The sequence below is a fragment of the Manihot esculenta genome, chromosome 3, assembly GCF_001659605.2.
Source record: "Manihot esculenta cultivar AM560-2 chromosome 3, M.esculenta_v8, whole genome shotgun sequence".
NCBI lineage: Eukaryota > Viridiplantae > Streptophyta > Magnoliopsida > Malpighiales > Euphorbiaceae > Manihot > Manihot esculenta.
The window spans coordinates 28,561,819-28,578,315 of NC_035163.2; the positions used below are offsets into that span (position 1 = coordinate 28,561,819).

A 16,497-nucleotide genomic window follows, 5' to 3' on the forward strand; every position below is an offset into this window, starting at 1 on the left:
TTATCAGTTATTCGGGAAAAAAAAAAAATTCTATTATCTATTTATGAAATGATGAAATATCAACACTATAATTAAAGACATATGAAGAAGACTTCCAATTAAAAGGAAATTGGAAGTTGAGAATTAATTAGTTGTCCAATTCAAAATAACAGCTTTTAATTATTCAGTTTTCTTTATCTTGGATATAAACCGGTAGATTTCATATGAAATCAGGGTTACAGTATGTACATGTATACATTTTGTCATAACTTTCAATATAGAATCTGGTTTAAGTTGCACATAATCTATCTCATCAGAACATCCATTTATGAAGAGGTGCCTGTTCCATTCTTCTCCAGCTGTCGTAGTCTGGCTCGTTCCATCTTTCTTTTCCGCCATTCCTCCAGGGCTGAGGAATTGGTAAATGTTAGAAGTATCACCATGGTTAGATGACTAACAAAATGCATCTAAACATGAGATATCTGAGCGTTTTAAGGATAAAATATAAAATATCATAGCTTAGCTACCACAGAAACTAAGAAATCCAGAGATGTTAATGAGAGATGGAATGGTATGGCAAGTCACCTTTCAAGCTGGCAGCATCATTAATAGAACGGAAATCTTTTAATCTTTTGGAAAGATCAACAGCAGCAGTTTGCTTCGTATCTTTCTGTTGCACCGTTTCAGGTTCTGTATACGCTTCTTGTTCAATTTCCTTCACCTGCAAATGCACAAACACAGAATTCCCATGTAGAATCAATCCCGAACCATGAGGGTACAGAATATTCACCAATTTTTTGCGCTCATTTCAAGCAAAATGTATTGAGAGATAATCCAACCTTGATGAAACTATCCAATTCAAACTTCTTTTTCTCTGAATAAATAACATTTTTTAAAAAAAAAACTAGAAGCAAAAGAACATCTACAAAAAATTCTTTCATGTGGCAGCAATGTTGGGAGAGGTTAAGGAAAGCACGTGCCCATATGAGCACTAGCTTTCCAGCCATTGATTATGTATGGGGATGAGTAAAAATATAATTTCTTTATTAAAAATACCCATCTCTATGCTTAATCAATTGCTAGAAAGTTAGCGCTCATATGAACATGTGCTTCCCTTAGTCTCACCTATGAAAATTTCGTAACTAGTAAGCAAACATATTATAGTTTTAAAGCCACTAGCATTACTCTTTTTATCAATGCCCAAGGTTGCATGGCAAGGCGTATCTCCTCAGACTCCTTGATGTAGCTTAGCTGAGCTGCATTTCAATTTGACATTGGAACATGGTTATCTACATGTCAGTAGCTGAGTGACCTAGAAACATAACAAAGAAATAAAATGTACTGAAGACCAAGAAATATGATCAATAAGCTCAGTTATCAAGTAAAATTTCTAGAGTCAAGTCCAGCATTAACGATAAATAATGACACAACCACCTATGTTCAAGAACTATAAATTGACAGATGCATTTCAAAGTTGGCAAGTAAAATTTATGCCAACCAGAAAGTCCAAAATGCAGTGCACTATTAGCATGCACCAAATCATGAAATTCTACCATCTGTTCAAGAACTATAACTTGAACTGCTATATTTTCAAAGTTGTCAATTTATGCCGACCAGAAAATCTAAAATATAGCTAGCTATTAGCATGCACCAGATCACAGAACTTAAAGTGCATTATCAATTATTAAATTTTGCCATCCTTTGACTAAGGATTGTTGATAAATCCAATACCTAGTTTGGAGTTTGCAGGATGGATATGAGTGGGGTTGCAATATGGTAGATTACGTTGATTCTGATCATTAGTTTAATACATGCACGTGTGCACGGGTGTGGGTATGTGAATGTACGAGCAGTTGAGAAACAGGCTGCAAAGCATTTGTCATTAAAAATTTAAGCAGCAGAGTACAACTTAAATATGGAAAAAAGAAAACCCTATTCTAAGTAAATCTAGATAAAGATGTAGAGGCCTAGGGTAACTGAATACCATAAACCGATAGCTAATTTCCCATTTAAATAGAACTAGCGTATGAAAAGAGATAAAATTCGGATCAATAAGTTTCACGTTTTGGTACGCAAAAGTATCACGTTCTGGACTGTGCAGTTTGGAATGACATTTAGAGGGGCGCTAACATATTAGGTAACATTGTGTCATATCCAATAATACTTACAAGTAAATTGGGAAATAAAACGGCTTTGTCAGCCCATAATTTCTTGAGCATTACAATAAATAATATACCCTTTTTCATTAAATAAAGATTTAGAAAGTGCTAGTTTCCCTTTTATGACAATTTCTGAAACTGATTAACAAATGAGACCCAGCCTATATGGAAAGCAAAATAACTGGATGAGGCAATTTACTTGAAGGAAAATGGGGATTGATTGAATCAATTTCCAGATTAATCATCTGAAAGACTTCAATGGAATATATGTAGGTCAAGTAAAATCCATTGCTAATGCTATAGCTCATAACCATAAATATACAAGACAATATCAATTTGAAGGCGTTCTATGAACTGAATATGATCTAAAGCTTCAATTGGAGAACTAATGGAGCTACACAAGTTTCATTGTCAAGTAGAAAAAACCAATCCACCAATTTCCACATCTGAATTCTGAAACCGCAAAATCAAACCTTAACATAAGTGGTGATCCAATTCATCAATAAATAGATATACAGGCACCAAAATAGGCAAATTAATAAAACATCTTTATTTTCAAAATATATAATCTGAGTACACAGAAATCAGAAAACACAAAGAGTACCATTGTCAAGTACAAAAAACAAGCCACCAATTTCCACACCCAAATTCTGAAACCACAAAACAAAACCTTCACAAAAGTGGTTATGCAATTCATCAAAACCTTCACAAAAGTGGTTATGAAATTCATCAATAAATTGAAACACTAGAAAAAAAACATCTTTATTTCAAAATATTTCATTAATGTACCAAGAAATCAGAAAACAGATAGAAGTTGAAAAGGATAATGATCAGGTCCCTTATTGCAGCTACAATAGAATTACACACAAACAAACAAATAAAGTTCCCGTTTAAGCAAATACTCATTAACTAAATAGTCATAAAGCAAATGAAAGGATAACACTTTAGAAATCAATTTCACAAAAAAAGTAGTACCTTGAAAGAATACATCACATACTGATTGCAATATATTCTGATTTTACTTTAGCTTTATAAGTACTAGGATACAAAAATTATTTGGTGATACAGAAAAACCATGGAGAAAAATATAAACATCAGTTTTAAACTAGCAGACGTGATCCTAATATAAGACAAGAATAAATGGCCTCTGTCACAATTTAGGCCTAAGTAAACAATCAAAGAGAGAAAACTCAATTCTCCCCGATGCTCAATCTATATTGAAAATGTTCTGAGAATTCTGCACATGTACCAAACTGTCAGAACTCCCAAGCATCCTATATCAGGATTTCCATTTTGGCTGATGAGAAGTTTACAATGAATATGCATATAAGAGACAATAAATACATCTACATAGAAGCCCAGCCATAACATCTTGTAATGGAGTGTCAATGGTCATTCTTACCTGATATTTCAGTGATAAAAGTCATAGTACCTAGTTCATAGTTTGCGGGATGGGTATGAGTAGGGTTGCAATACGTTAGATTACATTGATTCTGATCATTAGATGTGCGCATGTGTGTGTTTGTAAGAGCAGAAATTAGTTGCCCACCAAGCTGCAAAGCATTTATCTTTAAAAATTTAAGCAGCAGAGTACAAATTAAATAGGAAACTTTCAATAAAAAGAAACCTATTCTAAGTAAATCTAGATAAAGATGTAGAGTTCTAGGGTAACTAAATACCCTAAACCACAAGCTAATTTCCTATTTAAATAGATTTAGTGCATAAAAAGAGATAAATCTGGATCAATAATTACATAAGTGGTTATCTAATTCATCAATGAAAAGAAACACAAGCATACACACACACACACACAAAAAAAAAAAAATCTTTATTCATAATTTGCAATCAAAGTACCCAGAAACCAGCATAACAGATGGAAGTTAAAAAGGATAATGATCGGGTCCATTAGGTTCTATTAGACACAAAAGACAAATAAAATTCGCGTTCAAGCAAAATTCCAGAAAATCCATTTCCGCCACTGTATTTGCTTACAGTAAAATTTGATGTCAAAGAAAGGGAGTGAGAGAATTACCTGAATTGAATTGATTAGATGAGAGCCTGTTGTTGCGGGATGAGGAAGAAGAGAGAAAGCCTTGGAGCAAGAAAAGGACAGCGATCACATTCAATACTGTAATTATTATAGTAGCGTTCTTGAAAGACAATCTCATCCGCCATGATTGGTGCACCTCCATTTCCTTCTCCTTCGCCTTTGAAAGTACCAAGAGGTTTTCACAATTCACACACCCTGCGATCGGGTTAAAAGGGTTTCTTCGTCTCCTGGTCCCGCAGAGAAAGAGAAGCAAGACACCCAAGTCAACTGATTGATGTCCCTATTTTTCTCCTGTAGGTTGACTCCTGTTTGTTCTGTTATCTGTCCGACGAAACAAGCTTTGTTTGCGGGATGGCCGCCGGTTGAATATTTTTTATACGGGCAAATTATTATATTTTATTAAAATTAATTATTCATCTTTATTTATTAAAATTAATTAAATATAAAATTATTTTTTTTCCAAAGAAAATGTTAGTTACCTTATTAGATTACACAAAATAGCGTGAATAGTTAAAGTTAGATGGATTAAATAATATTAATAATTAAAATTATAGAAATTAAATAATATAAATATTTTAAAAAAATGTTTCCTAATATTTTCTTTGAGGTGAGGATTAAAAGTTTAATTTTATAAAATATTAATATTTTAATTAACTTATAAAATAAATACCAAATAGTTAATTTTAATAAATACATAAATTTGATTGTAATTTACTGTTTTATATTGATGCAAATTCAGATATTCTATAATTACATTTAGCCTGAACTTAAATTTAATAAATAATATTTGAATTAGATTTAAATTCAGTTGGAATTTTATGTGTTTAATATATTATTTGAACACATTTTTGTAATTGATTAAACATAAAACATATTTTATTGAATTATTAAATTTAAAAATATAAATTATTAATAAAATAATAATTTATATTGATTATTAATTAAATTATTAAATATTATTTAAGTAATAGTTATATTTGGAATGAAATCTAGTAATTTAAGTATAAAGATTAAACAGATACAAATACTGAAAATTATTTATTAAAACTGGTTTTAAATGGAAATTAGCAATAACTAAGAACAAAATTCATAATGAACTGAAATTATTCTTTCTTCACTCTGACATTATCCTTTTCTTTATTATTTCAGAATATAATAATAAAAAGAAGCCTTAATATTCTTTGCTAGCTGATCCTGGGAAAATGTACATGGGAAGGTCTCTGAATCTAATGTTGTTTAGAGTTGTAAAATAAATCAAATGAGAAGAGCTTCACTCAAATAGGAGAACAAAGTTTACTAATCCATGTAGCTCTGGTCATTGTTTCAAAGCAAGATCAATCAAAACAAGAATTGAAAAGGGAAGATGAAGAGGAAAGCAAAAAACATCAATTATTCAGCAAATGGAAAATCGTAAAATCACAAAAGCTCTCCTAAACTGAACATTCGCAATGGCTTCCACAGAGCTCGCACTTGCACCGAGAGTTTTTGCGATATTTGTTGCATGGTTGGCCGAGACGCTGGATTGGCATGAAGGCAAGCAAATGCTAATTGCACAATAGAAAGTATTTCTGCGGCTTCTTTATTTGTGGGTTGTGGGAGGCGTTGGTCCAATATATCTTTCAGGAGAATTTGGCAGGTAGCTGATAGTGTTGATGTTGATAGAGACAGGATTATATCCCCTGGATGCCTTCCCATGATCACTTCCAGTGATACCACTCCAAAGCTGTACACATCGGACTTCTCATTTACTTCCATGCTGTAGGCAAGCTCTGCAGAGAACAATACATGTCTTAATTGTACGAAAACGATACAACAGCAGCAATAACAACAACAACAATAACTAAGCCTGAACCTGAAACTAGTTGGGGATTCGCATGAAAAAATAATTCTTTGAAGAAAATGAGAATATATCCGAATTTAAACAAATAGCAAGAGTAAATAACCTGGAGCCAAATACCCGAAGGTACCAGCAAAAGATGTCGTATGTGTTGAGTCTAAAGTCAAAATCCTTGCTGTACCAAAGTCGGAGATGTGAGCCTCTTGTTCCATATCCATCAATATATTGTTGCTTGATATGTCACGATGAACAATAGGAGGTGAGCAGTCATGGTGCATATAGGATAAGGCACTGGCCACCCCTTTCACAGCATTTATCCTCGTGATCCATTTCAACTCCTCAGCTTTTACCTTCTCCTGAAGTATCTTTCCCAAGCTTCCTCCTCCAAGGTATTCATAAACCAAATATGAGTGCTGTGAATGTAAACAGAAACCAAGGAGCTTCACAATATTTCTATGTTGAATTTTGGTTAATGCACAAATTTCACTTGTAAAAGCCTTTAAGCTGGATATTTCACTCCCCTCAAACCGGTGAAGCTTCTTCACAGCAACAACTTGATTAGTTGAAATCTTTGCTTCGTAAACAGTCCCACATCCTCCCACTCCAATACAATATTTGGAGTTGAATCGCTCTGTTGCTGCAATTATGTTTTCATGTACCATTTTCCCATCATAGCTGCATGCTGCAAATATGTTTTCATTTCCTGCTTCTTTGGCTTCATCTACGATCCTGGCTCTTTTGCCAACAATAGCAAGAACACCAGAAATGACAAATACAAGGGTTAAGGTGGTTGAAAGAGGAACTGCAATCAAGACAATTGCCTTCCTGCCATCTTTTCTGCACATTCTGCTGATCTTTGTACAAGGGCAAGCTGTAAAACCAGAACTGTTGCCACATAAACCTTTATTATTAGTCAATGCTGCCATTGGCGCCCAGCTAAAAGCTTTATTGTTGGGAAGTGGACCCTCTAATTGATTGAAGGAGATATCAACAACAGTTAAGCTCAACATTTCATCAAAAGTGGAGGGGATGGAGCCCGATAGTTCATTATGGGAGAGGTTTAACGTCTGCAAGTTACGCAAATATCCAAGCTCCAGTGGTATCTCTCCTTCAAGCAAATTGTGACTTAGATCGAGCATTTGAAGAGAGATGAACTTGACAATTTGAAATGGAATACTTTTACTGAGCCTGTTTTTGCTTAAGTTCAAGAACTGCAGTTTTGACAAGTCTTTCAGTTCTGGAATCAGTCCTCTGAGATCATTCGCTGCAAGGCTAAGATCAGTAAGCTTGGATAACGTTCCAATTTCTGGGGGAATATTTCCTGAAAGTTTGTTATTGTTCAATTTAAGATTGAACAACAACTTCAATTCCCCTAGTTCATTGGGAATCTTCCCTACCAGAAAATTTTCGGAAAGGTCAAGTACCTGCAATTGATTTGCTTTCCCAACCTCAGGTGGTATCCCACCAGAAATTCTGTTGTTGGAAAATTTCAAGAGGGTTAGATTATGACAATGACCCCAGTTTTTTGAAAGCTCACCATGCAACTTATTGTAGCTCAGATCAATGAACTTCAAGTTTGGGTATATGCCAAAATCTTCTGATATGTGTCCATCCAGTTGATTTCTTTCAAGCCCAACTCTGATTAAGCTTGTGCAATTCTTCAGGCTTTTTGGTATGGAACCCACGAAACTATTATTACCTAAGACAAAAATTTCAAGCGCTCCGCCAAGGCAAAGATTTTGGGGTATATGTCCGGACAACAAATTGTCAGCCAGTTGCAGTGATTTTAAAGATGTAAAATTATTCATTTCTTGAGGGATTGGGCCACTAAGATCGTTCATGAACAGCCTAAGGTCAGTAAGGTACTTGAGTTTTCCTAATTCTGGAGGAATTTGGCCAGAAAGATGATTGATCGATAGTTCCAACTCTGTGAGCTTGCTTAAGTTCCCTATGCTGGAAGGAATTGATCCAGAAATCATGTTCACATGAAGGTACAGAAGTGTTAAGTTGCTCAAATTTCCTATAGAAGCAGGGACAGGACCACTAAGATTGTTTGATGACAGGTCAAGCTCAACAAGAGATTGCAGCTTTCCCAATTCTCGAGGGATATTTCCAGAAAGATGATTATTATAAAGGTATAGAAATCTTATACTGCCTAAATTTGCAATAGAAGCAGGAATTAAACCTGTTAACCCATTGTCATTCAGTCCAATCCAGTTTAGTGATTTAAGAAATAGAACTTCTGGAGGGATGGATCCTGAAAGGCTGTTGAAACCAAGATCTAGAAAGTCCAAGTTGCTCAAGTTTCCTATAGAAGCAGGGATTAGACCTTGAAGACTATTAGAGTACAAAGAAAGCTCAACAAGAAAGGTTAGTGATCCTAATTCCTTGGGAATGAATCCAGTCAGCTTGTTGTTTGCAATGTAAAGCCCAGTTAATCTTTTCAGGTTAGCAATAGTTGCTGGAATAGGACCTGTGAGACTGTTGTTTGTCAAAACAAGCAAATTAAGCGATCTTAACATTCCTATTTCCCCAGGAATTGAACCAGACAGTCCGTTGTCATGAAGGTGTAGGATGGTAAGGTTGCCCATGCTTCCTATGGAAGCAGGAAGTTGACCAGTGAGCTTGTTGTGAGACAGAAGAGAAACATCGAGTGACCCCAACTTCCCAATTTCCCAAGGGATTGAACCAGAAAGTTTGTTGCAACGAAGGTTTAGAAAACTTAGTTCGGTCAAGTTTCCTATAGAAACAGGAATAGGACCTGTCAGACTATTGTGAGAAAAAACAAGCACAACGAGAGATTTCAACATCCCTATAGTCCAGGGTACAGATCCTGTAATCTGATTATAGTAGACAAGGAAGTAGCGAAGACTTGCCATCAAACCTATCTCAGATGGCATGCTACCAGAAAAATTATTGACAGCCAAGTTTAAGTAAGTGAGCTTGGAAAGGTTACCAATGTAGGAGGGAATGCTTCCATGGAGAAAGTTGTGCGACAGGTCAAGGCTGATAAGTTTAGGGAACAATGCGAAGTTGAAGGATTGTAAAGTACCTCTCAGACCACTAAAAGAGACATTTATATGTGTGACATTTCCAGACTCATCACAAGTGATCCCAACCCACTGGCAAGGGGAACTACTGATGTCAGTTTTGGTGTGAGTAGTGGAATTGTGAGGGACAAAACTCCAAGAGCAAAGGAGGCAATCAGTGGGCTCGTCAAGGTTGTCTTTCCATTTGAGAAGAGCTTCTGCTTCTTGTCCTTTTATCTGGGCAGCTGATTTATGAGAAGCGGAAGCTAAGACAACACTGGAAGAAAATAATAATACAATGAAGCTGGTAAGGATGAAAGGCAATTGTTTAATTAGTGAGAACGCCATGCCTCAGCTGTTGGGTAGGAGGAGGATAGAGTGCGTGCATTCTGTGGGTTACTAAATTATATAGAGGTGATGAATTAATCAAGTGTTTTTTATCTTTAAAAAACTTAATAAAACTTTTAGTTGGATTTATTTGGTTTTAATTGAAATTCAAACTTGAAAGTTAACAACCACAAAACAACTTTATATCACTAATATCACTAAGTCATAGTTTTTTTAAGTCAATAGATAAAGAGATGGAGATTAGGATTTGAACCTGACAGTTACATATGCCTTAACGGCCTAATCAGGCAAAGCCTAGACATCACTAAGTTATAGTTTACTAGTCAGTAATTAATTTTATTATTAATTTCAGTAATCATGAAACCTTGATTTAAATAAGAAAAGCACTTCATTTTGATTTTCCACTATAAGATAGATAGTGATATTTCAATTAGATTCTGAATAAAATAAACTCAACTTGACCAAACCCGATTAAAACTTAATTTTCAATTGGAGAACTACATTTTTAAAATGATCGACAACAATTAAATCTTTGTGCATGTCAAAATTAATTATTTAATTCTTAGTTTTAAATAATATTAATTAAAACGTTCTATATATTTGCTAAAATTAAACTGTTTAGCACTTTTGTCAAAGAAAACATTATCCAACTTATTTTAGACTAAAAAACATTTATATTTTTTAGTGTTTTTATTTCAGCTACATATATTATTCAATTTTTGTTAATTTTAAATATACATCCTAATTTTTCTGATAAGATTAAAATAAATTTAAGGAGTTTAATTTTATAAAGTACACAGATATTAGTAAAATAATTTAGAAAAATAAACTAAATAATTAATTTTAACAAAATACATTGACGATCAGTAATATACCTCAAGAATAACTAATACTTTGGCTTGTTCAGTCTATTTGATTCTTCTCTTAATTCATTCAATAACGGTTTGTATTTTGATTTGTTTGGTTCAGCTCTATGTAACAGCCCGGAAACCGGTACCCCTCTGTAACGGCCCAAACTGCTCGGCGCTAGAATCCAGATCGGCTTAAGGCCGTCGGGACCCGTAGCAAGCCTAAACTGAACTCTGTATATCAGATAAATCCCATACATGATCCAACTAGACCACTAGCTTTTGAAAAGTTTTTTCTGTAAAACCACCAGGCTTAACCTTAAAAACACTCAGACATATCAGCCTGAAACAGCCCCCAGGGCCTACACCAGCGATCCACTACCAAGCTCAACCTCCATGCCCTATGTCTGGAAACATAGAACCCACTCTCTTAAGGTCAGCATATCACAGGTTAGCCTTGGTTTCCGCTGCGGGTTAAGGGATTGAAACCCTTTCTTCCCTCACGGTTTACTCTTGGGTCAAGGGATTGGAACCCTTTCTTCCCTAATCACTGGAGTTTTATAAACACATCATATGTTAAGCATAGTTAGACACATTTCTCATCAAGAAACGTAAAACAGGATACATGCATACACCAGGGATTAAGCATACACCAGGCAAAGCACATTCTAAACCATAAACACACTAACTTACCATCTATTACATCATTTTACATATATCTTTTTAATTGACATCATGTCCACGATTCTATTACACAATCACAACCTGTGCTATGACTTCATTCTTTACTCTTGCTGTCTCTGACATCCCACAGCTAACTCTGACCTGCAAAACTGGGGTTAAGGGAAAGGGATGAGCTACTAAAGCCCAGTGAGTAGAAATAATGAAAACAGTTCATTCATTACATGCTTTCATGAAATGCGTCACTGCACAAATATTTCACATCTCGGATTTAGACATGACCCCAAAACTCCCTCTGTCGGTGCACGACCCCCTACGGAGCTCGTCACTACATGTACTAGCGCCCGGCCCCTACTACGGAGCTCACACAGGTCTTACCTAGACATAACAGATCTATGGGCTATTGAAGTCGCCTGGGTCCAATCCACATCATCCATAAAACAATGCAATGCATCATAGTCGTGATTCTAATGCAATCAACCTATTACATACTCATGAAACTCATGATGCATGAAATATGCTACAAATATATATCATTTCTCATGTTAAAAACATTAAGTTTAGTTCTACTCACCTCTGCTCCTCTAGCAGATACTGAACTGACTCTGCAACTGCTAATACTGACGACCTCCTCGATCTCTCAGGTCCAATCCTACACAAATGGACTCGAATGAGGTGTCAAACACAACCTAAACAACTCTTAAACAACTCTCCAAAGACCCCCTAAAAGATCCTAGAACAATCATATAAAGCATGTAAAAGAAAGCTGGACAGAACACTTTCGGCGGCAGGTTCGGCGGCCGAATGTCCTCTCCAGAGCCGAAACTCATGCACCTTCGGCGGCCGAATCTCTACTTTCGGCTGCCGAACCCTTTCGGGGGCAAGGTTCGGGGGCTGAAACACACTCCAGAGACGAAAGTCTTTAACCTTCGGCGGCACCTTCGGCGGCCGAATCCCGAAACTCAAAACTTTCGGGGGTGAGCTTTGGCTGCCGAAGCCACCTCCTCAAGGGGTTCGGCGGCCGAATGTACCTTCGGCTGCCGAACCTGAGTTCATCCAGAACTCAGCTTCGCCTTCAACCAAGCTCCTCAATCCTTTCCAACCCTCAAAACATGCATACCTCAACTCCTCAACTTACATATACTCTAGTATATACTCAAAGGGGGTAAAAACTACCTAAAACCCCAACACAACAACATAGCATAACACATCAACATACCTTTATCACCAAAACATCAAAAACTCACTCTTTACCCTATTCATGCAACTCTACCCATAAACTCCCATAAAACCTTCAGAAAATAGGGAAACAAGTTCAAGATCTTCACTTACCTCCTGTAAACAAGAAGATGAACGATCTGAACTTAGAGATATGGAGGAACTCTTCTTCAAACTCTCCAAACCTCACAACTTCTCTTTTTAGCTTAAAACCTTCAAAATAATATTAAAACCAATCAAACCTTTGCAAGATTTGATAAAAACATGAAGAGCATCCATGGAGGACATGATCTCACCTCTGAAAGTAAAAAGACAAGCTATACTTATCCATTTCACCGACTGGAGGCGTTTTATAGGGGACTGACCGCCTCTCCTTCGGCAGTCGAAACTGCATGCAAAACCATGCAACGTTCGGCGGCCGAACTTGGAGTTTCGGAAGCCAAACCTCAAGCACTTTCGGCGGCTGAACATTACCTTCGACGGCCGAACCTGCATTTTGCCTCCTTGGTCTCTTCTCTTCAAAACTCAATCCTAACCCACTTTAAACCTTTAAAATACTTAAAAACATCTTTGAAAACCTTTCTCTTACCCTTCTAGAAACCTCTGACATCCTCGAATCCCACCGGACGGTAAGAATTCCGATGCCTGATCTAGCCGGGTATTACACTCTAAATGTTCTCCCCTTAATTCATTCAATAACGATTTGCATTTCGATTTGTGTGGTTCAGCTCCGAATGCTCTCCCCTTATAACTATAAAATTTTTAACTCCCTCCACCCTAACTAGTAAGATCGAAACTTCAGATTTCAAAAACTACAAGCTACAGTATCCGTTTGACACCAATTTCCCCTTAATTTCTTCTAACATAAAATAGCCATTCTGGTATCCAATACTTAATAAAATATATATCTAGAAAATTAGCTTGAAGTTTTTCTACTTTTTAATTGTCATTGCCAGTGCTTTTATATTCACATCCACTTTATCTAACACACAAGAAAGATAAGCATTAATACAAAAAGCAAGTCTTGATGTTCAGTTTTGGACAGGCTGACGCGGCGTATTGTGACCTAGTGATGGGATTCACACGATAATCCCGACATTTTTAATTAAATCCTAGAAAAGACAGTTGATTATTCAAAGTTCAATTCTTAATCTTTCCCCAAAACTCTAATCCTACAAAACAAAGTTGTTGGTAGTTAGATTATTTCAGGAAAACCGTTTCAATCTAACCAATGAAAGAAGCATCATAAAGGACTACAGCATGCCTAATACCCACCATGAATTTGTTTCAGGTAAAACAACAAGCACCTTGCGAGCAAACAAAAAAACAAAGAATAAAAAGCAATCAAACCAAGTCCTACCAATCAGAGTGCAGTCTAGGTGATGAGATTTTTGTATTGGACTGCATTAATTAATTCAAAAGATTGCAGTCAGAAAAACTTTAGGACTGAAAATGGAAATACACTCACACGATAGCGAACCAGAGGTAAACAGGTAAAATGCTTGCTGATGGTTTGGCCCATATCAGAGCAGTCTTTGTTTCTACAGGCAGCGTTCGTTGATCGATTCTCGTCAAAAGTCATTGCTTGGGAAGACCCCGTAATGCACGTAGTTTTCGTTAGGATAAATAACCACAACTAGCATCAACTAAGTTGTATTAAAAGTAAGGGTACCGGCTAAACACAATTTTACACTTAATTATGTTTATAATTAAAAATTTTTAATTTTTAAATTTATTAGAATTATAATTAAATATTAAAATAATTTATTAAATTTGACTAAAAAATTTAAAACTTTACATTTATCACAATTATAATTATAACGTTGAATATTGATCTAAATTTTTTAAACTTTTTTTATAATTATAATCGATTCTCAAAATAATTTTAGTCATGTAAATTTCATATTATGTATTATTTATTTATTTATTTAAATATTTATTAAATACATATAGCAAATTTTTTAACTTTAATTAATCATATAATCTAAAAGTAACTCTTATTATTCAATTTTGTAATTTAAAATATAAAATATTCATTTTGAATGAATTTCTAAGTTTAATTAGTTTTAAATTAGGAATTTTAAAGTTTAAATTAGAAATTAATATTACAAAATTTAAATATTTTTAAAGGTATATAGTTAGTTAGATTATAAGAATTTTCTATTTTAAATAAATCTATAAATTTAACTAGTTTTAATTAAGAATTTTAAATTTTAAATTATAGATTAATACCATAAAAGTTAAATATATTTAAAGGTATATAGTTAATTAAATGATAAAATTTCTTATTTTAAATGAATCTTTAAATCTAACTTAGTTTTAAATTAAAATTTTTAAAAATTTAAATTAGGGATTAGAATAAGTTAAATATTTTTTAAGATATATAGTTAATTAGATTATAAATACTTTTTTATTTAGATATGTGGTTAATTACAATTCAAGAATTAGTTATATATATTTAACTAAATATTTATTAAAATTATTTTTAAAATCGACTATGATTAAAAAAATAAAAAAATTTAAATTTAATATTGAAAATTGTGGATATAATTATAATTAAATACAAAGTTTTAAACTTTTTAATTCAATTTGATAAATTATTTTCGTAATTAATTATAATTATAAAAAATTAAAAATTAAGATTTTTTAATTCAAAATTAAAAATTTTAACTATAATTATAATTAAATACAAAGTTAGCTATTTTTTCTAACTAATAGCCGTAAAAGTAATTATAAAAATGTATAAGTATGGGAATGAGTGGACGCTTTCTTCTTTAAACGAGAATAAAGGTTGTTTGGATTGGTGGAAAGAGGAGGGGAAGGAAAATATTTGGAGGAAAATAAAGTGGGAATCACACTTTTCCTTCCTTTCCAAGCAAGGGAAAATAAACGGAGGGGGAAAATAACATGTATACATCGGGTTATTTCCTCCCCGTTTTGGAGTGAAAGTCTGAGGAGGGAGGGGTAAAGTCCACCATTGGCTATGAAATTAGCTGTGCCCCAATTATCTATTTTAAATTATTTTTTGTTATTAGTTAATATAAGTGGTTTATTTTAATGTTGTACTTTTATAATATAATTTTTATTTATTCAATTCTGTTATAATATTAAAAAATTTAAAAAATATATGAATGACTGGATTCTACTGTATAGAATATTAAATACAATTCATAAATTTTTATAAAATAAATTAATTTAGAAATCTAAGTAGGCAACTTCAGAATATAATATTTTGAGATATCAGAGAATTTTGAAAAAATATATTTCAATTTGGACTAAACAGAATTCTTGCAGGAAAATGTCGCAATCAGAATGGCGGTTTATAGAAATAAGATGTCTCAAATATTCAACAATAAGATTAGGACACGTGCCTTCAACCCTAATGTCCTTAAAAGAACAGATGTAGCGTGTGGCAACGTCGGGTCTAGTAAGTTGGATGAGAATTGAAAATGATTGTTCAGAGTCTTAAAGATTATTCGTCCAGAGTCATATAAGCTAATCAAGTTAAATGGTCAAGTCATTCTCCATTCTTGGAACATCTGTAATCTGATAAAGTTTTATCAATAACAAATGAACAAAGTATTTCCACATATGGTATTCTTCAGTAACAAGGAACGAGGGGATTGCCTCACTCGAAGAGAGACTAAACCATGCCATAAGATAGTTTTCACCAGGTCATTCAGGCATTGGTCCCACTAAGTAAGGCCATAAGGCAATTTTCGTCAGACCATCCGGGCGTTGGTCCTACTCAGTAAGATCATAAGACAGTTTCCATTAGGTTAGGCCATAAGGCAATTTCGCCAGGTCATCCAGGCATTGGTCCTACTAAGTAAAGCCATGCAATTTTTATCAAGCTATTCGGACGTTAGTCCCACTAAGAATGGTCATAAGGCAGTTTCCGCCAAGTTAGACCATATGGTAGTTTTTGCTAAATCATTCGGGTGTTGGTCCTAATAAGTAAGGCCATAAGTAATTTCCACCAGGCCAGGCCATAAGGCATTTTTCACCAGGTCATTCAGGCATTGGTTCCACTAAGTAAGGCCATGAGGCAATTTTCGTTAGGCCATTCTGGCGATTAGTCTCACTAAGTAAGACTGTAAGACAATTTTCGCCAGATCAGGCCATAAGACAATTTTAGCCAGGACATTCGGGTATTGGTTCTACTAGGCAAGGCTACAAGGCAATTTTCACCAGGTCAAGCCATGAAGCGACTCTTGTCGGGTCACGAATTTGGGTGTTGGCCTCATTAATCGAGTCGTTTGTGCCAGACAGCTGAAAAGGCGAATATACCAACCCCCGAAAAGATAAAGAATGAAGGCGTCAAACAAAGAACTGGATCGGGTGAAAG

General features: G+C 34.6%; 2 protein-coding genes and 1 long non-coding RNA gene across 3 annotated transcripts; all 3 read right to left on the reverse strand.

The window, feature by feature from the left end:
* Positions 1-82: 82 nt before the first annotated feature.
* On the reverse strand, positions 83-4,537 carry LOC110610403. Its single transcript, XM_021750313.2, has 4 exons — positions 4,171-4,537; positions 1,165-1,235; positions 565-700; positions 83-388 (listed from the first exon to the last, which is right to left on the reverse strand). The coding sequence occupies exons 1-4, from the start codon at positions 4,328-4,330 to the stop codon at positions 306-308; spliced, it is 450 nt and encodes a 149-aa protein (XP_021606005.1). The 5' UTR covers positions 4,331-4,537; the 3' UTR covers positions 83-305.
* A 794-nt stretch (positions 4,538-5,331) lies between these two features.
* On the reverse strand, positions 5,332-9,924 carry LOC110611166 (probable leucine-rich repeat receptor-like protein kinase At1g35710). The gene is made up of 2 exons (XM_021751319.2): positions 6,132-9,924; positions 5,332-5,957 (listed from the first exon to the last, which is right to left on the reverse strand). Exons 1-2 carry the CDS (start codon positions 9,400-9,402, stop codon positions 5,605-5,607), a joined length of 3,624 nt encoding a protein of 1,207 aa, XP_021607011.1. The 5' UTR covers positions 9,403-9,924; the 3' UTR covers positions 5,332-5,604.
* Positions 9,925-10,895: 971 nt separating this feature from the next.
* On the reverse strand, positions 10,896-13,810 carry LOC110612289. The gene is made up of 3 exons (XR_002487453.2): positions 13,618-13,810; positions 11,506-11,583; positions 10,896-11,083 (listed from the first exon to the last, which is right to left on the reverse strand). It is a non-coding gene; the product is annotated as an uncharacterized LOC110612289 (long non-coding RNA).
* Between the last annotated feature and the right edge of the window lie 2,687 nt (positions 13,811-16,497).

What these genes read in the sequence shown, in the direction of transcription:
- LOC110610403 (XM_021750313.2), bottom strand. Translation starts at nt 4,330, where the DNA reads ATGGAGGTGCACCAATCATGGCGGATGAGATTGTCTTTCAAGAACGCT. An exon ending in CTTGGGCATTGATAAAAAGA is followed by an intron (nt 701 to 1,164) that starts GTAATGCTAGTG and finishes GTGCATTTGCAG; the next exon opens with GTGAAGGAAATTGAACAAGA. An exon ending in TGATGCTGCCAGCTTGAAAG is followed by an intron (nt 389 to 564) that starts GTGACTTGCCAT and finishes CCAATTCCTCAG; the next exon opens with CCCTGGAGGAATGGCGGAAA.
- LOC110611166 (XM_021751319.2), bottom strand. Translation starts at nt 9,402, where the DNA reads ATGGCGTTCTCACTAATTAAACAATTGCCTTTCATCCTTACCAGCTTC. An exon ending in CTTCGGGTATTTGGCTCCAG is followed by an intron (nt 5,958 to 6,131) that starts GTTATTTACTCT and finishes TGTTCTCTGCAG; the next exon opens with AGCTTGCCTACAGCATGGAA.